The sequence below is a fragment of the Sebastes umbrosus genome, chromosome 8 (assembly GCF_015220745.1).
Source record: "Sebastes umbrosus isolate fSebUmb1 chromosome 8, fSebUmb1.pri, whole genome shotgun sequence".
Lineage (NCBI taxonomy): Eukaryota > Metazoa > Chordata > Actinopteri > Perciformes > Sebastidae > Sebastes > Sebastes umbrosus.
Window position 1 is genome coordinate 27,904,256 of NC_051276.1, and position 23,235 is coordinate 27,927,490.

The 23,235-nt window shown below is 36.7% G+C and overlaps 3 protein-coding genes across 3 annotated transcripts in view; 2 read left to right on the forward strand and 1 right to left on the reverse strand.

Moving 5' to 3' along the window:
* Positions 1–343: 343 nt before the first annotated feature.
* Positions 344–6,472, forward strand: zgc:101858 (uncharacterized protein LOC449555 homolog). The gene is made up of 8 exons (XM_037777095.1): positions 344–450; positions 569–739; positions 4,041–4,219; positions 4,719–4,812; positions 4,900–4,969; positions 5,056–5,092; positions 5,282–5,345; positions 6,260–6,472. The coding sequence occupies exons 1-8, from the start codon at positions 427–429 to the stop codon at positions 6,416–6,418; spliced, it is 798 nt and encodes a 265-aa protein (XP_037633023.1). The 5' UTR covers positions 344–426; the 3' UTR covers positions 6,419–6,472.
* Positions 6,473–6,731: 259 nt separating this feature from the next.
* Positions 6,732–23,235, reverse strand: part of col27a1b (collagen, type XXVII, alpha 1b) — a 108,316-nt gene continuing 91,812 nt past the window's right edge. Inside the window, exon 62 of the transcript XR_005207812.1 lies at positions 6,732–6,898. The gene's annotated coding sequence lies outside the window, so the exon portion shown is untranslated. The remainder of the gene's footprint in view (positions 6,899–23,235) is intronic.
* On the forward strand, positions 17,148–23,196 carry LOC119492571 (3-oxoacyl-[acyl-carrier-protein] reductase FabG-like). Its single transcript, XM_037777096.1, has 8 exons — positions 17,148–17,172; positions 17,275–17,445; positions 20,236–20,414; positions 21,190–21,283; positions 21,371–21,440; positions 21,527–21,563; positions 21,745–21,808; positions 22,728–23,196. The coding sequence occupies exons 1-8, from the start codon at positions 17,149–17,151 to the stop codon at positions 22,884–22,886; spliced, it is 798 nt and encodes a 265-aa protein (XP_037633024.1). The 5' UTR covers position 17,148; the 3' UTR covers positions 22,887–23,196.

Here is a 23,235-nt window from a genome sequence, read left to right on the forward strand (position 1 = left end):
ATATATATATATATATATATATATATAGATGTATTAATTTTTCATACTTTATTTTAAAAGTTCAACACAGTGGTTACACAAAGCACGTTAAGATTTTTTAAATACAAAAAAACACAATCAGGGTCTGTTAAACAAATGTATAAAAAAATCTGCCAATTTAGAGTTTTTGAGTTTTAAATTTCAATCATAGTCAAATAAAAAAAAAATCATTATCTTTAAAATAAAAATATAAAAGGAGGGCATTCTTTTAAGCCATATATTTGTATGTATATAACATTTTGCTAAGATAGTAAATTAATTAAGTATATTCCATCTGCCGAAAAACTGGAATTATGAGCACCTATTACGTCATCACTAGTCGACGCAGCCTGTCGTGCTGGCTCTCTAACAAGTTCATGCCAACAACATAAATACCGCACAGAAATCATGGCTTCAGACGATGCGTTTAAAGTAAGTATAACTTGTTTGCTTGTGTATTTGTATCATTACTTTAAAGAACTAAATTACAGTTCATTTAATCCTCATAAAAAGCATACAGTGATTTGTGTTTGCACGTGTTGTGCTCCAGGTGTCCTCCCTGAAAGGTAAAGTAGCTCTGGTAACAGGAGCCAGCTCAGGTATCGGAGCAGGAACCAGCATCCTGTTCGCTAAACTCGGAGCTCTGCTGGCTCTGAACGGCCGAGACGTGGAAAACCTCCAGAAAGTAGCCAAACAGTGCACCGACTGTGGAGCTGCTGAGGTAACTGACTCTCACACTGAGCTGTACACTGGTATGTCACTTCACATAACTAGAGTACAAACACTACTGGACTATCTGGACTATCTGCACTACCTTAAAGGGGACATATTATAAAAAAAAAGTGAGATTTTCATGTTTTTTTTATTATAAAGCAGGCTTAAAGGGACTATTTGTAACTTTCAGAAATGCTTCTTAAAGCTGCAGTGCGTAGAAATCCGGAAAACGCAAAATCCTGCATCCCCTCGAGCTGCTCTCTCCTCTCTCTCCTCTCTCCGCTCTCCCCTCTCTGTCCGAAGCCCCTCCCCCCACACGAGAACGGGCATATGCACGCGCTTCATACGTGCTCGCTACATCTGAGGAGGCTACCGCAGCGAGCTACACATTACCTTCTAACGACATCAACAGTTTGGATTGTCTTTTTGAAAGTCTGTCTTTCTTTTTTTGGGTTGTTTTGAGGTGTAGGCAGTTGCTGCCAATGCTGGAATAGCAAGCTTTCCAGTAGGTTGTTCCGCCATTGACCGAGGCTTTCACTATCTGCAGAGACCAGACGTGAACGCGCATCTCCTTTTGTGGAACAGCCAATAGGAACGCTCTCTCTGAAATGCCCTGTGATTGGTCAAAGTCTGCCGTCACGGGCAAGATTTTCTAAAGCCTGTAAACAGAGCCATGAGGAGGTGCAGAGGTGTAGTTTTCTCTCAGATCACTTGAATTACAATATGCTGAAAGGTTATTATGGAATTTTTGCCAAATTATGCCAAAATATTGTTGCCTACTGCCACTTTAACAGCGACACCTGTGGCCGTGAAATCAACGAAAGTCAGCGTCGGGCTCGCGCTTGCTCGCTCTCAATATACCTGAACGAGCATCGCTCAAAACAGTGAGGCGACACAAACCACAATATCACTCTATATTTCAGCTGCTTGGCAGTAATGTTAGCTGACCAGACGAAGGTCTCTCCATGAACATGATTTAGATCTGATCCTAGTGTTGGCTTTTCCTGCCTAAGTGCAGGCTGGAGCAGCGGGGCTCTGCAGCGTGTCTCCCTGCTCTCTCCTCCCGCAGTCGAGAGAGCAGGGAGACACCGGCACCCGGTCGGTAACGAGACGATAACGTTACTAGCTAAGGAGCTCCATCACTTCACAAGACACGGGAAACCTCTGTTGGTCTGGAGGAGCTGCAGCATTTTTTTCTGCACAAACGTCCCCTGTGCATTCACTAGATATTCTCAGAGCTAAACTAACTCTTCTGCAGTGAGGAGTGAGCGCGCGTATGTGAGCGCGCATGTGTGACGACCCGCTACATTTATGCGCGTACAAAGTTACAAATAGTCCCTTTAAGTCCTTGTCAGTTTGACAGTTGAGGAGATAACCATGGAGGAAGTGAAACCTACGATCATAGTAGTCACTCTCATGACTCTTACTCACATTGGGCTCACTTATATAGTGAATTAAATAGTGAAAACTATTTTCCATCCCTGGTTGAGAACCACCACTCTGTGACTCGGGGTGATTTAACTGCCCAGTATTACCAAAAAGCATAGAAAGAATCCGAATATAGAGAGGACAAATAACACGTGAAATCTACTTAGTTTTTCTCATTTGCTTTGGCTCAATTCTTGAGAATTATTTGTTTTAGTTCAAATCTCTGAACGATTAGTTTGTTGTTCACAACAGATTTGAATTTCTCATTCATTCAAGCAAATTTAATGTGTTTTGGCAAATGTGTGCAAAGAGTCAGTACAATTGTCTACAATTTGCACAATAACCACTTGCTGATCAAAACTGATGAGTTGATTCTCAGTGAAATTTTCATACTCTTCACAGCTTCTAAACATTCTTTCATCATTTGAGCCGTCACATGCAAAATGATCCATTCAATTATCAAAATCTGTCAATTTGTCAATCCATAAACATTTTGTGGCAAATCTTCTGTTCACTGTATATGACTTTACATGAAAGACCAAAGGTGAAGTTTCTGTTTACAGTACATGTAACATGGCTACACAAATAGATTTACTGTGTACATACACATGTGCATATCTTCTGTCTGCGTACCACAGTATTCTACAGTATTGACTTTTTTCCAGTAAACTTTGACCTACTGTTGAAATGGGAATCTAAAAAGCTCAGTGCGATACACAGCAGCATTCGGCTAGACAGAACTGATATTATTGTATAGTACAATAAGCAGTCAGTGTCAACAAAACAGAAATTTGTACATAAGAAACCAGGGTTGACTGCCATGGTGACAAAACGTCTATAAACATTTCGACCAGTACGGCTCACACGATGACAAAACAACTTTTCATTTTGGTGGTATCGGCCAGTTTACTGAAACCATAACTCAGTTTTTCCCATCAAACATTTGTATATCATATCATAAAAAAATGTAATGTTATAAGGATAAATAGCATGTAAAGGAAACTGATAGAGCTGTGTGTCCACGCCAACTAGCTTGAATATTGTCAAAAAAAAGCTCAGTATAATATCACAGACAGAATATCATGAATAAATTACAAGAATAAATGAATCTACACAATCTAAATAAAGTGGGTGATCCCGATAGAATATTAGAATAAATTATAAGAAGCAACCCAACAGCAGTTCTTCATTCAACCCCTCAGGACTCAGTTTGTAATGTGTGAATCCACTGTGCTTCCCTCTGTAGAAGTAGAAGTCTGTCCTGATCACCACCCCTCTTTAAAGGATGCATTCACATATGGATCCTATTATGTAACTATGTATTCTCTTTCCCGATTGGTGTTTGTGCCTCACCTGTGTGTATGAAATTGCCATTACTGCTAGAATGATTACGCTGATGATGATGATGATGATGGCTTCTAGCTGAAAAGCGTTTTTTGCCCACAGTAAACAAAAAAAAAGACCCTTTATCTGTGAGTGCCGGTGCTTTGTTTCTTCTGTCCTTGCCACTACCGAGCTACATTCCACTGCTATCATTGAGCCCCAATGCATTGTGGGAGGAGTACACAGCTTATTTTAAGCATGTTTGTAAATGTAGGCATATTTAGAAACACTTTACCTTTTTTAAATGGGCATATGCCACATGGATGTAAATAAATGTAAATAGATGGAGATAATATAAAGTGGCCATTTTTGATAGTGACATACACGTTAACACATACAATTACATTTCAAAACATGCAAACACTCTTAATTTATCATCCAAACATTACTACCTTTAATAAAGTGATTTGTTCAGTACTGCCTGAATATGTTTTTGAAACCTGAAAATGTCTTTAAAGTCAGCACATGAAACCATTGAGTGTCTGTGTGTTTATTAGCCTCTGCTTGTTCCTGGAGACCTGACTGATGAGGAGACAGTGAAGAAGACCGTGGAGCAAACCATCGCTCACTTCGGCCGGCTGGATGTCCTCGTTAACAGCGCTGGGATTCTGGCCATGGGCAGCATAGAGACCGCAGACCTGGCTCAGTATGACAAGATCATGAACATCAATGTCAGGTAGGAGTCCAGACACCTGACGTCATATCATTATAGAGACGAGTTAGTGCTGAGTCAACAGTAGTACAGAGTGTAGCTGGATGAGGTAAAGAGGTAATTTGATGGAAAAGAGGATTTAATAAAAAATAGTCATATTTGCTGTTTTAGTATGAATCTCACTTTATGCATAGTATGTGTATAAATGTTTGACTAAATCTAGATGTGGCTTTTTTTAACACTGTATGGATACACTATACGTGTAAAATAATAACTTTATTTATATAGCACATTTAAAAACAGAGTTTACAAAGTGCTTTGACAGATACAGCAAAACAAAAGTAGGATACAAAGTATTAAAACAACAAAAAAAACATAAAAATTAAATAAATACAAATAAAAAGAAAAAAAGCAATAAAAAACGAAACAATAAAAAGACGATAAAAAAGAAGACCTCGCATAAAAGCAAGTCTATAAAAATGGGTTTTAAGAAGTCTTAAAAACGTTTTGCTTCATATTCCAGAACTGTTTACCACCTGACTCAACTCTGTGTGCCCCACCTGATCAAGACCAAAGGCTCCATCGTCAATGTGTCCAGTGTCAATGGACAGAGATCAGTGGGTGTCACACAGCTGGCCACATGTTTAAAACTAAACCCACTACATGCCTTTTAAGAGTTGTGACACACCGTTTTCTCTCTGTAGTTCCCTGGTGTGCTGGCCTATTGCATGTCCAAGTCCGCCATTGATCAGTTCACACGTTGTACAGCACTTGGTGAGCGAGCCATCTTTCTCCTTCTACTGTATCTTCAGCTTTGTAAAACTTCACAATATAAATAACATGACTCCTTTTTATTTCAGAGCTGGCACCAAAGCAAGTCAGAGTGAACTCTGTCTGGTAAGTGTTTCAATGAAAAAATATTTTTTTATTTTGTTAACTTCCTTCATATTTCGATGTATATATTATACAGTTAACACATATCCAATGAATTCCTGATTTAAAAGCATCGATGTCAGTTGTTTTTGTTGGAAATTAAATTTGTAATGCCCGTTATGTTGTATCATTGCTCCTGCTGCATCTCTTCAGCCCTGGTGTGATCATCACAGACGTCCACAAGAGAGCAGGACTAGATGAGGACCAGTATGCCCAGGTAACACACCATGTCAAGACTGCATGTTACCATAAGCCGTATGAACATAAAACTGTGGAGAGCTTCTGGACGAGCCGAAGCATAGCACGGGAGGGGTGATGAGAACCAGGGTGCTATAATACAATGTTTACGTCCTTTTTGTAAAATAATTAATGAACTGTTTGTCAGAACCTTTTTAATTTGAGAACAAATATAATTAATGAAACATTATTTACAATTTTATGAATCATTTCCAGAAGAATTAAATGCTCAGACGAATGCTGTGATATGCGTAAATAATAAAATAATAATTTAATTAGTAATAATAATGGTCCAAAATGATGTAAAATTCCAGTTTTAAGTCAAAAAGTTTCACATTTTCTTGGGGGAGGACCCCCAAACCCAATATCTAGTATCTTTTATTCGCTATCGAAATTCAGAATGTGTCTCTGTATAATATGTAGGATCATCCTGACTGGGACACTGCTCCTAAAACCTGAATGATACTTTACTATAGGCTACAAACAACACAGGAAAGCACTTTAACTATTAACACTAAACACACCACCTTAACCCTATAATGTTCCAGTTTGAATATTGTTAGAGTATTATAGGCCTACTGTAGAAGATGCATAACACAAGTATAATAATATAGCAATAAAATCAAGGCTGATTATGACTGACACAGTATAACATGCTTTAAGAAATAATAAATAAATAGGAATAAGTCACATGCGATTGCGGATACCGGCCGACACACACGCCAACATGTGAATAAGAGAGTACTGGCTCTTACTTTTTTTCCACTTCCAGCACTGACTAAAACAGATGTATTCCTTCATCCTGGCATCTGATAGCACAGAAGACAATAGTGTAAGCCAGTCAGCGATATATCAGAGTAACACTTTGTGTCTGTCGATCTTTCTCACCACCAGTTTCTAGTAAAGTGTAAGCAGACTCACGCCCTCGGTCGACCCGGCGAGGTGGAGGAAGTGGCCCAGAGCATCGCCTTCCTCGCGTCCGATGCCGCCAGCTTCATCACCGGAGTCAACCTACCCATCGACGGGGGCCGCCATGCAATGTGCCCGAGATGAGATCATGTATGCTAAGATACAGCAGTCTGCCAATATAGTTCTTTTAAACTCTAAGTGTGCCTGTGTTTTTGTATCAGGAATCCCCCTCTGTAGCTAACTAAAACCGATCAGTTGTTAGAAAAACAAACATTACCTCAAGGATACAATTTTTCTCCCATGTTTACAATGTTGGTAGCTGTCAGGATTTGACAGTGTGAAATCAATAGAAGGAAGCTAAAAACACGCCGCCTCAAGTAGGCAGTTTAAATGCATTTGTTTCCTCTATTTCGCTATGACATTTGATGAAAAAGAACTGAAAGCTGCTAATCAACAAATGTTTCAGACTTTTATTGAATTACCTGTTAAGTCGTTTGACTTCATTCACGCAGCATAAAATGTCTGTACAGACCAAACAGTTAGCTCATGTACTGTGGTAGTGTTGTGTGTTGTAAGAAATCCTCTGAGTTTATAGATTGGCCGGACCAACCGCCATCGCTGCACCTTTGAGTGACAAATGACTTCAGCTCCGTACTTAAAGGTTCCCTGTGGAGTTTTTGCCCTGTAGTAGCATTATGGAGCAATCTTTCTATGTATGGGTTTTGTTTATCTTATGCACACATGCAAGCACGTGGATGACACGATACACATTACTGACGGTTTCACACTATTCCACTGATCTACAGGTGGTAGTAACACACAAAGATACGCTGCTATGCAATTCTATTTTGAATCCATGCCAGAAAGGCAGCAGTGCTTATCCAGCAGTCATCCCGGGGTATGAGCGGCTCCAGGAGGTCGCCTGCCTGAATCTTCTCCCCGGTCCAGGCCTTGAAGCTCACAGCCCTAGATGAAGGTTGCAGGGAGGGTCCTGCTGCCCACACAGGTGTGTTGAGGCAGTGAATGGTGATGTGCTGCACAGCCTCGGTGCTCAAAAGGTGGATGAAGTTCATCTGGATACGACCCACTCCCATCTTCAACTATAAAGCAAGAATTTATGTTTCTCAAATAATCATAATCCAGAAAATAAATTGGTTGGCTACCAATGGATTCCTTAGATGTTTTAGTTTCATATGATGACAGTATCTTCACTCTAGCTTTAAAAATGAACCCGCTACAACGTCCGAAAGATCGATTGCATTAATGCAGCCCTACTTTTAAGTATGATTGTCTGTCCCCATTATTTCAGTGTGCCTAGAAGCACAAGGCAAAGCCTTGTGCAAAGCACACTGGTCTATTATTCGATGGGTTTATTTCTTATTCTTCATCTTCCGCCACAAAGTTTGTCGTGCTACTCCTCCCGCAGCGTTGCCAGCACCTGTACAAAAAGTACATCAAAACGTGCGGAATGATCGTGAATCGTGTGCTATGACCTGGCTAAGAGATTCACGCAGCGGTTCCAGAAAAAATCGCGCGATAGCACATAGGAATGTGTGTATTTTTTGATAGGTAGCACGGTTTTCACGAAATCGCAGTTTACGTTTTGTGAAATTTTCAGACCGTTTAAGATTTTATAATGGGTGTGTATTGATCAGCGCTGCCTAGTTTGACCGTTTGGTCGGAGTTCGTGAGTGATTGACAGCTGGCTCTCGTAGATGGCAGCTGGACAGCAGACCTCAGATCAGCTCTTACTGCTTGTTTTCCTCCGGTCTGTGAAATCTTGCAGATGCCATTAGGAGCATCGGAGGACACCGGAGGACACAGAGGAACATGAACCGTTTTATAAAAATAACTTTTTATGTAATTAGCTGATTTTCCCTCCCAAAAGTAGAAGTAATTTTCTTTAATATAACTTATCCTTAACCCTCCAAGTCAAAATAAAGCTAATAGAATTGGTGTACATCATCTGAGCTGGGAACCTGAAGATTCATTTGAGATGCAGCTCAGACGCTATCCCATCTTGGATAACCTACCAATCCTGCAGAAACCTCCTTATTGTAAACCTAGCTAGGAAAGCCATCCATGCTCTGAATGCTCCAGGTCTCTAGTTTGTGGTCAAGTTTCAAAATGGGGACTAACATCATCACACATGAATACAGATGGGCTATTGGAGCTCAGGAGGTAGACACAAACACACACACAAGGCGTGGTTCAAGGTAGCTTTGGAGCTTCTTTCCTAGGAAAGTTGGAGGTTGAGAGTGACAACATTTACTTGTCCTTGATTTACTTTTACGGTTTTGTAAGGTAGTTTATTCTTTGGAATATCACCCACCACAAGTAGTGATTACCCAATGACATTCAACATCTCTGTCCTCTATCTATATCTATATATATATATGTTTTTTCCCCACACTTGCGTTGTGTTGTTGTAGGCTTGTTTAATCTGTTTTCATGGCATTATTTGTGCTTTCCCGAATAACCAATTCGGATCCCGGTAGATCCCAAATATAAAAAGAGTTGTCTTTACTTTGCTGTGATGTTCATGACAACAGTTATTGTCTCTTTATCTGGATGGTTGTATTTTTTTGAATTCTAAACACTTTTAGACAAGATAGAATTATAATAAATATGTAGCACCAAAATAATCAGTTTGTAGCTAAATGTCTGCAAAGAACTTCAGCTACTGCAAAAATCTGTGCCATCATGAAGGTGAATTCATAAACTTTAACACACATGCACATGCCCACACGGGTTCCCATTTAGTGTTTTGACAGTCCTGTGTAAGTCACGCCTGCTTTGAGTAAAATAGATCACTGTGTGCTTGGCAGGACTTTTAGGAGGTGTGTCTCAAGAAAAGAATGTTTTTCTTAATACTTCTTTCTCATGGGAACATGTGTGGGCATGTGTGTGTGTGTGTGTGTGCACTAATTGTGTAAGTATATTATAAGTGTGCCTGTATCATAGAAATCTAATCCTAAATCTAATTCTAGTTGTAGTTCTTTTCTCCCTCTTCTCACTTGCCCAATTGCTAATTTAGTAATTTCTTCCTGACACTCCTTTATCTCAAGAGTGTCTTATTCCAATGCTTATTTAGCACCTCACTCCATCACGCTGTTTCGTACACAATAGTATACTTATTTAAGCAACTATTGTTTCAGAACTCATTTATTCCTTTCAGTGGTCCACAGACAATCGTACCCCGTCCACCAGATCACACTGAGTGCCAATCCGGTATAGGATATAGAGTACGATCTTCTTGCCAGTGATCAGAATACACTCACACACACACACCCTCAGTGCAAGAGGAAATGCGTCTTCTCCACCAGGTCACGTTTAGGTGACGGTCCAGGACAGGTGTGCAACTCCTCACCAAAGCCGGAGCTCTGTCTTCAATCACACTCACCAACACACACACTGGTTCTTACCTACTCCAACTATCCTGTAAATCCTTGACCTATTTCTAGATTACAGCCCCTCAGGTGAAGAAACAAGAACTATTCTATATTCTACAGACAGATTACCCTGAATTGCCTCCTTTCCTGAGTGCCAAGGCTGCCTATTAGAATACTTATCCCATCTTGGATGACCTACCAATGCTGCAGAAACCTCCTTATTGTAAACCTAGCTAGGAAAACCATCCATGCTCTGAATGCTCCAGGTCTCTAGTTTGTGGTCAAGTTTCAAAATGGGGACTAACATCATCACACATGAATACAGATGGGCTATTGGAGCTCAGGAGGTAGACACAAACACACAAACAAGGCGTGGTTCAAGGTAGCTTTGGAGCTTCTTTTCCTATGAAGACAGAGGTTGAGAGTATATATATATACATTTTCCCAGCATTTAGTTTGTGACTTTGTTTTTGGGCTTGAGATCTCCGGTATATACATTTTGGTGGTTTTTGGTTTAAGTTAGACACTTCTGAGTTTAGACGGTTGAGCTGGGTGCGACTGCCCACTGCGTGGCTGGCCCAGGAACTTCCCCTTCTTTTGTTCATTTAACCGGGATCTCCAACCTTTTGTTTACTCAGTTCCATTTTTTATAGTTACTTTTGTCCTGATTTAAAATAAATTGATTGTTATATAGCCTTTGTTTGTCTGAGAGGCCGTAACATATTTGGGGGCTCGTTCATGCGTTTTTTTCCCACACTGGCGTTGTGTTGTTGTACGCTTGTTTAATCTGTTTTCATCGCATCATTTGTGCTTTCCTGAATAACCAATTCGGAAATGGGTACATCCCTAATATAAATAAAGTTGTCTTTACTTTGCTATGATGTTCATGACAACAGTTATTGTCTCTTTATCTGGATGGTTATATTGTTTTAATTCTAAACACTTTTAGACAAGATAGAATTATAATAAATATATAGCACCAAAATAATCAGTTTGTAGCTAAATGTCTGCATAGAGCTTCACCTACTGCAAAAAAATACGTGTTGTCATGAAGGTGAATTCATAAACTTTAACACACATGCACATGCCCACACGGGTTCCCATTTAGTGTTTTGACAGTTGTGTAAGTCACGCCTGCTTTGACTAAAATAGATCACTGTGTGCTTGGCAGGACTTTTAGGAGGTGTGTCTCAAGAAAAGAATGTTTTTCTTAATACTTCTTTCTCATGGGAACATGTGTGGGCGTGTGTGTGTGTCCTTGTGTGAGCTGATTGTGTACGTGTGTGTGTGTGTGTGCACTAATTGTGTAAGTGTGTGTGTGTGTGTGTGTGTGTGTGTGTGTGCACTGATTGTGTAAGTATATTATAAGTGTGCCTGTATCATAGAAATCTAATCCTAAATCTAATTCTAGTTGTAGTTCTTTTCTCCCTCTTCTCACCTGCCCAATTGCTAATTTAGTAATTTCTTCCTGACACTCCTTTATCTCAAGAGTGTCTTATTCCAATGCTTATTTAGCACCTCACTCCATCACGCTGTTTCGTACACAATAGTATACTTATTTAAGCAACTATTGTTTCAGAACTCATTTATTCCTTTCAGTGGTCCACAGACGATCGTACCCCGTCCACCAGATCACACTGAGTGCCAATCCGGTATAGGATATAGAGTACGACCTTCTTGCCAGTGATCAGAATACACTCACACACACACACCCTCAGTGCAAGAGGAAATGCGTCTTCTCCACCAGGTCACGTTTAGGTGACGGTCCAGGACAGGTGTGCAACTCCTCCTCACCAAAGCCGGAGCTCTGTCTTCAATCACACTCACCAACACACACACTGGTTCTTACCTACTCCAACTATCCTGTAAATCCTTGACCTATTTCTAGATTACAGCCCCTCAGGTGAAGAAACAAGAACTATTCTATATTACGTTAAAGAACTTTTTATAACTTGTTTTAACATATTATACTATGACTTTTTTCATGAAATTTTCCGACATACTATATTATGATTTTATATTTCTACTTTTTTCGGAATACTATACTGACTTTTTTCCATGAAATTCTTCGGCGTACTATTCTATGACTTTTATGACTTATTGGCATTCTATACTATGACTCTTTTTTGCGAAATTTTTCAACATACTATACTATGATTCTTTTTGGTGAAATTTCCGGGATGCTATACTATGACTTTTTTTCATAAATTTTTCGACATAATATACTATGACTTTTTTTCATGAAATTTTTCGACATACTATACTATGACTTTTTTCATGAATTTTTTCGACATGCTATACTGGGACTTTTTTTCATAAATTTTTCGACATACTATACTGGGACTTTTTTTCATAAATTTTTCGACATACTATACTATGACTTTTTTCATGAATTTTTTCGACATGCTATACTGGGACTTTTTTTCCTGAAATTTTTCGACATGCTATAAAATTACTTTTTTTCATGAAATCTTTCGACATACTATAAAAATTACTTTTTTTCATGAAATTTTTCGACATGCTATAAAATTACTTTTTTTCATGAAATTTTTCGACATACTATAAAATTACTTTTTTTCATGAAATTTTTCGACATACTATAAAAATTACTTTTTTTCATGACATTTTTCGACATACTATAAAAATTACTTTTTTTCATGAAATTTTTCGACATACTATACTATGACTTTTTTTCATGAAATTTTTCGACATACTATACTGGGACTTTTTTTCATACATTTTTCGACATACTATACTATGACTTTTTTCATGAAATTTTTCGACATCCTATAAAATTACTTTTTTTCATGAAATTTTTCAACAAACTATACTATGACATTTTTTCAACATACTATACTATGACTTTTTTTCATACATTTTTCGACATGCTATAAAATTACTTTTTTCATGAAATTTTTCAACAAACTATACTATGACATTTTTTCAACTTACTATACTATGACTTTTTTCATGACATTTTCCGACATGCTATACCATGATTTTTTTCATAATATTTTTCGACATGCTATGAAATTACTTTTTTTCATGAAATTTTTCGACATAATATACTATGACTTTTTTTCATGAAATTTTTCGACATACTATACTGGGACTTTTTTTCATAAATTTTTCGACATACTATACTATGACTTTTTTCATGAATTTTTTCGACATACTATACTGGGACTTTTTTTCATGAAATTTTTCGACGTGCTATAAAATTACTTTTTTTCATGAAATCTTTCGACATACTATAAAAATTACTTTTTTTCATGAAATTTTTCGACATACTATAAAAATACTTTTTTTCATGAAATTTTTCAACATGCTATAAAATTACTTTTTTTCATGAATTTTTTCGACATACTATACTGGGACTTTTTTTCCTGAAATTTTTCGACATACTATAAAAATTACTTTTTTTCATGAAATTTTTCGACATAATATACTATGACTTTTTTTCATGAATTTTTTCGACATACTATACTATGACTTTTTTTCATGAAATTTTTCGACATACTATACTGGGACTTTTTTTCATAAATTTTTCGACATACTATACTGAGACTTTTTTTCCTGAAATTTTTCGACATGCTATAAAATTAATTTTTTTCATGAAATCTTTCGACATACTATAAAAATTACTTTTTTTCATGAAATTTTTCGACATGCTATAAAATTACTTTTTTTCATGAAATTTTTCGACATACTATAAAAATTACTTTTTTTCATGAAATTTTTCGACATACTATAAAAATTACTTTTTTTCATGAAATTTTTCGACATACTATAAAAATACTTTTTTTCATGAAATTTTTCAACATGCTATAAAATTACTTTTTTTCATGAATTTTTTCGACATACTATACTGGGACTTTTTTTCCTGAAATTTTTCGACATACTATAAAAATTACTTTTTTTCATGAATTTTTTCGACATACTATACTGGGACTTTTTTTCATAAATTTTTCGACATACTATACTATGACTTTTTTCATGAATTTTTTCGACATACTATACTGGGACTTTTTTTCCTGAAATTTTTCGACATGCTATAAAATTACTTTTTTTCATGAAATCTTTCGACATACTATAAAAATTACTTTTTTTCATGAAATTTTTCGACATGCTATAAAATTACTTTTTTTCATGAAATTTTTCGACATACTATAAAAATACTTTTTTTCATGAAATTTTTCAACATGCTATAAAATTACTTTTTTTCATGAAATTTTTCGACATACTATACTATGACTTTTTTCATGAATTTTTTCGACATACTATACTGGGACTTTTTTTCCTGAAATTTTTCGACATGCTATAAAATTACTTTTTTTCATGAAATCTTTCGACATACTATAAAAATTACTTTTTTTCATGAAATTTTTCGACATGCTATAAAATTACTTTTTTTCATGAAATTTTTCGACATACTATAAAAATACTTTTTTTCATGAAATTTTTCGACATGCTATAAAATTACTTTTTTTCATGAAATTTTTCGACATACTATAAAAATTACTTTTTTTTCATGAAATTTTTCGACATGCTATAAAATTACTTTTTTTCATGAAATTTTTCGACATACTATAAAATTACTTTTTTTTCATGAAATTTTTCGACATACTATAAAAATTACTTTTTTTTCATGAAATTTTTCGACATACTATAAAAATTACTTTTTTTCATGAAATTTTTCGACATACTATAAAAATTACTTTTTTTCATGAAATTTTTCGACATACTATAAAAATTACTTTTTTTCATGACATTTTCCGACATGCTATACCATGATTTTTTTCATAATATTTTTCGACATACTATACTATGACTTTTTTTCATGAAATATTTCGACATGCTATAAAATTACTTTTTTTCATTAACAATTTTCGACATACTATACTATGACTTTTTTTCATAAATATTTCAGGCTGACATGTTCTTCTGTCTGTCTGTCCCCATCTACCCCCTTTCAGTTCCCGGGACAGTGCCACTGCCGCACTACTGTACACACATGCATCTCTACACATAAACAGCGATATCTGTCTGAGAATAACTATAACAATGTTGAATATGAATAACGAATAATGTTGTGGGATTATTCCTTATTCCATGGGCTTATTTGGAATATATACATGATTAATAGATATGTTAAAAAAAATTAAGCGTTCGGATACTGATTTGGAGTTCGATTACCACGACAAAGATCGAAGGTTTGAAGCATTCGGGTCAGCTCTACTGTCTTAACAAAATCACATTTTTATACAAGCATTTTCTAATAAGTATGACCCAGAATTGAAATGACATTTGGCATGGCATTTTAATATGTTAACACCTTAGTCACTGTCCACGGAGTAGTGCCAGATTTTGTATCTTGAAGCAAAATTCAGGGGTATACTCTCTCCAGTTTCTAGCCAGGTGTGATTATTATTTTTTAAGAAATGGTGTGCATCCCCTTCAGACCCATCTTGATGTGAAAAAGCCTTTGTAATGAGTAATTACAGGCTATTCTACTTATCTTCGTTCATTCACAATTCAGTACAAAAAGAAAACACACCCTACTTTGTACAGCTCTGCCTTACAGATTCTGATCCTTTTTTTCCCCTGACAGGCTATGTAAATAAATTGTCAATGTTTTGTACCAAATAAAACTGTTGCTTCAAAACATTTTCTGGGTGTTCAATAATGAATGTTTTCAATCAAATTTCACAAAAGACAAGATGCTGAAGGCTTTTTTAACTGGACTGGACCATACAAAGTTGTCTCGTCAAATAACGAGGGACTTGTATACAAACTCTTGGATTTGAAACGTCCTCAAGCTGGATCGAAAGTAATTCACTATGATCGATTGAAGCCTTATCGGTCCACTTGGGATACATCTTCAGCGCCAGTGAACCTACCTGTGCCTCAGCTACCTATACAAATGACAGATATGGACTGATTGTGAACATTTATTGGGACACTAGACATTTATTTCCTGATTATTGAGGGTTTGCAAGCAACATTTGCAGATAATCAGTGTTTGACAAAAACAAAAGGAAGCAAATAAAGGTACTAAAAAAAAAAAAAAAAGAAAACCTGAAACAAATGTGAAAAAAAAAGAAAGTTACTTTCCTGTATGTTAATGAAGTTTGTTAAAATGTCAAAATGTGCTACATGTGTTTTATGGTTAAATGGTTTAGATATTTCACAGTTTTGGAAGTACAAATATTGCAGGATTTTTGTATATCTATAATGTCTAGTATTTTTTTTTTTTTTTTTAACTTAATTTTTATTGCAGTTACAGCAACTTACATAATCATAATAACAATCTATATCACTGTATTTTCATTTTGATAGCTGTCTCATAGTTTTAACACAAAATCTTACAGCTTAAAACAAGGGGGAAAGAGAGAACACAAAAAAGACAATCCAAATAATTAAAATAAAGTAAAGTAAAGTAAATAAATGCATAAATTTAAATGATGATAACTGTGGTAAGGGGTCGGAGGTAAGGGAGGGGGAGTGTGTTGTATGGGTGTGTGCTGTATGAGTGCGTGCACGTGCCCAGAGAGGTGACCTGGGTCAGGAAGACAAAGACACAAGCATGATCCAGGATATACAAGAACACTCAGATCACCGCACTAGTACAATCCTGGCAGGGCTCCACCTTTTAACAAATGTGTCTTTTTGGAGTCTTATGGAATAGGTTATTTGTTCCATGTGGTAGATTTCCCATACCTTCTCGATCCATAAATTGTATGTTGGGGGCTCAGGTTTTAACCACATAATTGTGATACATTTAATTGCTGCTGTAAGCAATATTTGTAAGAGATATTTTTTGGCTCTTCCATTAATGCCTTCTGGTATTGCTCCCAGCAGTGCCATTTTTGGATCTTTGGTGAAATTTTGGTCGAATACATCTTCGAGTGCCCGAAATACCTCTTCCCAAAATGTTTTTAATTTGGGGCATGTCCAAAATATGTGATTATGGTTGCCAATATGTGTAATGTCTAGTATTTTGATAACATATGGTAGTTTGTCAGGCATTCATAACAGAATTGTTATTGAATAGGTATTTCCATTCATCTGGTTATATGATGTGTTATTGTTGATGTGTTATTGTTTCCATATTCACTCAGCAGTTACAAGGTACTGATTGTCTCCTCTTTGTTTCAGTTTTAAGACTAGATTTATTTTTCTTAAACTCAGAAATGAGGACATTTCATGTGAAGAGGGGGAAGAATGTAAGATTAGATTTATTTTTGTAAAGACATGTTATACAGTGTACATGTTGTATTCTGCTCTTTAAGTTAGAGATGGAGCTATATGGTTTGGCGCACCTTGCGTGCTTGTGGGATGAGTGATGGTTAAGGATTGGCGGAGGGATATGAAGTGATGTGCCACCTTTTTGATTTGTCCTACGCGGAGTTGAGTAATTAAATGTGGATCCTGTTGAACAGACACAGATCTCCCTGTGCTCTTGTTCTACCCACAGAAAGCATGGCTTCAGACGATGCGTTTAAAGTAAGTCTACTTTGTATCATTACTTTAAAGAACTAAATTACAGTTCATTTAATCATCATAAAAAGCATACAGTGATTTGTGTTTGCACGTGTTGTGCTCCAGGTGTCCTCCCTGAAAGGTAAAGTAGCTCTGGTAACAGGAGCCAGCTCAGGTATCGGAGCAGGAACCAGCATCCTGTTCGCTAAACTCGGAGCTCTGCTGGCTCTGAACGGCCGAGACGTGGAAAACCTCCAGAAAGTAGCCAAACAGTGCACCGACTGTGGAGCTGCTGAGGTAACTGACTCTCACACTGAGCTGTACACTACTGGACTATCTGCACACACTTTTTCAGCATGCGAGCTACTTATAAAATGACCAAGTCAAAATGATCTACCTACTATAAAAATGCAAAACATATATTTATTTATAAATATATTGAGTATTCTTTATATGTACAATATATGTTGGTGTACCTTGCATAACTGCATGAACCCATATTGTACAATATAACTCTGTACATGTTTTGTCATTACCTTACTCTGATGACTTGCACTGAATGGAATCAGCCAGGGATGCATAGTCCGGACAGTAGCTGCTGATAGCCAGCCTCAAGCACACTTCCAAATGATCATCAGTCAAGGTGGAACGGTATTTGGACTTAATAATCTTCATGTGGGAAAAGGCTGACTCGCATAAATAAGTGGAGCTGAATAATGCAGTGAAGGAGGCAGCACATTTCCTCATGTTGAGGTACTTTTCCTCTGTGAGGAAGTTCCAGAACTGTCCATGAGCCCTGGACTGAAGCTGAATGTCAGCTTGTAGTGTCAAAATCTCATCCTCCACTCCAGATGAGTTCAGGTGAAACAGTGTTGCAATTTGTTGGCTGACGTCTATTTAAAAAAAAAAAAAAATTTTTTTTTTTTTTTTTTTTTTTTTTTAATGCCATGTATTGGGCACCCCTGATCTGGACTATCTGCATCTATCTGCACAACCTGCAACCACCTCTCCTAACCACTGGTGCACTTTAAACTTTACACTACATCCCATATACCATTTTATAGACTGCACATATTACATCTATTTATTGTACACTACATTTTTTTTATTGATGGACGGTACACTTTATGTTCATTCACTATGTATATTCTGTATTTCTATTTGTTATTGTTTTATAATCTTTTTATTACACCTGTACCTCTGTATCTGCGCTTTGCTGCTTTGACACCTGAATTTCCCCCCAGGGATTACAGTTTTTCTCAATTGTTTACACACAAATACTGGTACTTGACACACAATGACCACAACATGTAACTCATGCACCAACCCCCTGAACCAATTCTGCTAAACTACAAGCACAATTCCTGCTTTACACTCAAATTGCAGTTCTAAAACACACTTTTTTCAAAAACACTACACACAATTCTCTGCATTTGGCACAATTTTCATGAAGAAAATCTCGTTTTCACAAGGAACACACTGTCATTCAAAATTATAAAGTCAATTGCCCTACTATGCACACTGACTCATCACATGGGCAAACACCTGTCACACAGTGTTACAATTAGCAATCAGTTGATGCTTTTCATGGCTGGATTTGACATGCTAAGCGATATTTCCCCCGCTGCTTGGCCAGGGAAAACATTGCTTGTGATGTGGATGAGGTGCTGTGGCCAGACCGAAACAGAAGAGAGGATGCAGCATAGTTTTTTTTTTTTCCACTGTATGTGCAACTTTGTGTTGGTTGGGATGTACACTGTGTACATTGGTTTTGTGGGGAAAATAAAATATATTTGTTACCGTGTATTTGTGTGTTCTGAGTATAAAAACAATATTCTAAAATATTTTACAACACACTTCTGTATGTACTGTCTGTAGTAAGTGTAACACTGAACAAAAAAAAGGCCTAAGTCATTATGATGAATGGAGAAGAAGTGTTTTCCATTCATCATAGTGTTTTACATTGAGCACATCAGTGTTCAACTGGTTCTTATAAATGTCTATTCATATGATGGTTTGTGTGTGTCATTTGAAAACAAAATACCATTTTGAGAAGAAATAACATTGTTTTGAATGTAAAGTTTCATTTTGCAGGAGAATTGAGGGGTTTTGCCCATTGTGTGTGTGTTTTTTGATTTGTGTGTAGAGTTCTGAGAGTATGAGGCATGCTTTCAGAAAATGTGTGTAAACAATCAAGAAAAACTGTAATACAGGTTCATTTTACCTTATCTTATCTTATCTTTTCTTATCTTATCTTAACACGTTGACACTGTGCCAAAGTTGTCGTTGAATGTGGTTCTTCGTGGACCAGGAGACGTTTGAATATGAAGAGTTATTAAGGTTCTACATCTTTAATGTGTTTTTTGAATGGAGTTTGGCGTGGCATCCTGTTTGTATAACTACGTAAACTTACAATCTCTAGAGCCTCATATTAAGTTGTCAGGGGGAAAATAAGTCAAAATGGCAGGGACCTCCATCTGAAAAGATTTTGGTTGTTATATATGATTAAAGGTCCCATGTCGTGCTCATTTTCAGGTTCATACTTGTATTTTGTGTTTCTACTAGAACATGTTTATACGCTATAATGTTCAAAACAACTTTTATTGTCCTCATACTGGCTGCCTGAATATACCTGTATTTACCCTCTGCCCTCTACCCTGTATTTTTAGGGCAATCCCAATATAATATCATAGACAGAATATTATGAATAAATTACAAGAATAAATTAATCTACACAATCTAAATAAAGTGGGTGATCCCGATAGAATATTAGAATAAATTATGAGAAGCAACCCAACAGCAGTTCTTCATTCAACCCCTTGGGACTCAGTTTGTAATGTGTGAATCCACTGTGCTTCCCTCTGTAGAAGTAGAAGTCTGTCCTGATCACCACCCCTCTTTAAAGGATGCATACAATTACATTTCAAAACATGCAAACAATCTTACTGTACTTTATCATCCAAACATTACTGCCTTTAACAAAATGATTTGTTCAGTATTGTGTGAATACGTTTTTGAAACCTGTGCAAAAAAATGCCTTTAAAGTCAGAACATGAAACCATTGAGTGTCTGTGTGTGTTTTATTAGCCTCTGCTTGTTCCTGGAGACCTGACTGATGAGGAGACGGTGAAGAAGATCGTGGAGCAAACCATCGCTCACTTCGGCCGGCTGGATGTCCTCGTTAACAACGCTGGGATTCTGGCCATGGGCAGCATAGAGACCGCAGACCTGGCTCAGTATGACAAGATCATGAACATGAATGTCAGGTAGGAGTCCAGACACCTAACGTCATATCATTATAGAGACAAGTTAGTGCTGAGTCAACAGTAGTGCAGAGTGTAGCTGGATATGTCAGATGAGATGGCTCTTAAATGTAGCGTTCGACTGGAAGTTGGCTAAAGTGATGTATGGATGTTTATCAAAAAGGATTTGGGATAGATGGAATATTTTTTTTAAGTTATAGCACCTGAAAAAACCCTGAAATTTCAATATTATTTGGACAAAATAAAAAAAAAAAAATGTTTTGAGTGGAAAATAAATGGAGGTAATTTGATGGAAATTTAGGAAAAGAGCATTTTATTAAAAAAAGTCATACAGGTATTTGCTGTTTTCTGTGACTCTCACTGTATGCACAGTATGTGTATACATGCTTGACTTAATCTAGATATGGCTTTTTTTAACACTGTATGGATACACTATATGTGTATAATAATAACTTTATTTATATAGCACCTTTTTTTAAAACAGAGTTTACAAAGTGCTTTGACAGATAAAGCAAAGCAAAAGCAGGATACAAAGCATTAAAACAACAGAAAGCCAAACAGTGAGGCCAACAAAAAGCAAATTAAGGTCAAATTTAAACACATATTAAACAGTAGATAAAAACAATAAAAAAACATATAAATTAAATAAATACAAAGAAAAAAGCAATAAAAGCGATAAAAACAAAACAATAAAAAGACGATAAAAAAAGAAGACCTCGCATATAAGCTATAAAAATGGGTTTTAAGAAGTCTTAAAAACTTTTGCTTCATATTCCAGAACCGTTTACCACCTGACTCAACTCTGTGTGCCCCACCTGATCAAGACCAAAGGCTCCATCGTCAATGTGTCCAGTATCAATGGACAGAGATCAGTGGGTATCACACAGCTGGCCACATGTTTAAAACTAAACCCACTACATGCCTTTTAAGAGTTGTGACACACCGTTTTCTCTCTGTAGTTCCCTGGTGTGCTGGCCTATTGCATGTCCAAGGCCGCCGTTGATCAGTTCACACGTTGTACAGCACTTGGTGAGTGAGCCATCTTTCTCCTTCTACTGTATCTTCAGCTTTGTAAAACTTCACAATATAAATAACATGACTCCTTTTTATTTCAGAGCTGGCACCAAAGCAAGTCAGAGTGAACTCTGTCTGGTAAGTGTTTGAATTAAATTTATTGACCTCCTTCATATTTGGATATATACAGTACATTATATAGTTAACACATGTCCTATGAATTCCTGATTTATGAAGCATTGATGTCAGTTGTTTCTGTTGGAAATTAAATTTGTAATGCCCCATATGTTGTATCATTGCTCCTGCTGCATCTCTTCAGCCCTGGTGTGATCATCACAGATGTCCACAAGAGAGCAGGACTAGATGAGGACCAGTATGCCCAGGTAACACACCATGTCAAGACTGCATGTTACCATAAGCCGTATGAACATAAAACTATGTGGAGAATATCTGGACGAGCCGAAGCATAGCACAGGGGAGGAGGGATGAGAACCAGGGTGCTATAATACAATGTTTACGTCGTTTTGGTAAAATAATTAGTGAACTGTTTGTCAGAACCTTTTTAATTTGAGAACAAATATAATTAATGAAACATTATTTACAATTTTTATGAATCTGCTCTTTTAGGGCAAACATTTCCAGAAGAATTAAATGCTCAGACGAAAGCTGTGATATGTGTAGATAATAAAATAATAATTTAATTAGTCATAATAATGGTCAAAAATGATGTAAAATTGCATAGTTTTAAGTCACAAAGCTTCACATTTTCTTGGGAGAGGATCTTAAACCCAATATCTAGTATCTTTTATTCACTATCGAAATTCAGAATGTGTCTCTGTATAATATGTAGGATCATCCTGACTGAGACACTGCTCCTAAAACCTGAATGATACCGACTATAGGCTACAAATAACACAGGAAAGCACTTTAACTATTAACACTAAACACACCACCTTAACCCTATAATGTTCCAGTTTGAATATTGTTAGAGTATTATAGGCCTAATATAGAAGATGCATAACACAAGTATAATAATATAGCAATAAAACGAGACAGTATAACATCTTTAAAGGAAGAATAAATAAATAGGAATAAGTCACATGCGATTGCGGATACCGGCCGACACACACGCCAACATGTGAATAAGAGAGTACTGGCTCTTACTTTTTTCCACTTCCAGCACTGACTAAAACAGATGTATTCCTTCATCCTGGCATCTGATAGCACAGAAGACAATAGTGTAAGCCAGTCAGCGATATATCAGAGTAACACTTTGTGTCTGTCGATCTTTCTCACCACCAGTTTCTAGTAAATAGTCAGCAGATTCACGCCCTCGGTCGACCCGGCGAGGTGGAGGAAGTGGCCCAGAGCATCGCCTTCCTGGCGTCCGACGCCGCCAGCTTCATCACCGGAATCAACCTACCCATCGACGGGGGCCGCAATGCAATGTGCCCATTTTGAGATCATGTATGTTAAGATACAGCAGTCTGCCAATAAAGTTCTTTTAAACTCTAAGTGTGCCTGTGTTTTTGTATCAGGAATCCCCCCCTGTAGCTAACTAAAACCGATCAGTTGTTAGAAAAACAAACATTACCTCAAGGATACAATTTTTCTCCCATGTTTACAATGTTGGTAGCTGTCAGGATTTGACAGTGTGAAATCAATAGAAGGAAGCTAAAAACACGCCGCCTCAAGTAGGCAGTTTAAATGCATTTGTTTCCTCTATTTCGCTATGACATTTGATGAAAAAGAACTGAAAGCTGCTTATCAACATATGTTTCAGACTTTTATTGAATTACCTGTTAAGTCG

What these genes read in the sequence shown, in the direction of transcription:
- zgc:101858 (XM_037777095.1), top strand. Translation starts at nt 427, where the DNA reads ATGGCTTCAGACGATGCGTTTAAA. An exon ending in CTTCAGACGATGCGTTTAAA is followed by an intron (nt 451 to 568) that starts GTAAGTATAACT and finishes GTTGTGCTCCAG; the next exon opens with GTGTCCTCCCTGAAAGGTAA. An exon ending in CACACGTTGTACAGCACTTG is followed by an intron (nt 4,970 to 5,055) that starts GTGAGCGAGCCA and finishes TTTTTATTTCAG; the next exon opens with AGCTGGCACCAAAGCAAGTC.
- LOC119492571 (XM_037777096.1), top strand. Translation starts at nt 17,149, where the DNA reads ATGGCTTCAGACGATGCGTTTAAA. An exon ending in GTATCAATGGACAGAGATCA is followed by an intron (nt 21,284 to 21,370) that starts GTGGGTATCACA and finishes TTCTCTCTGTAG; the next exon opens with TTCCCTGGTGTGCTGGCCTA. An exon ending in CACACGTTGTACAGCACTTG is followed by an intron (nt 21,441 to 21,526) that starts GTGAGTGAGCCA and finishes TTTTTATTTCAG; the next exon opens with AGCTGGCACCAAAGCAAGTC.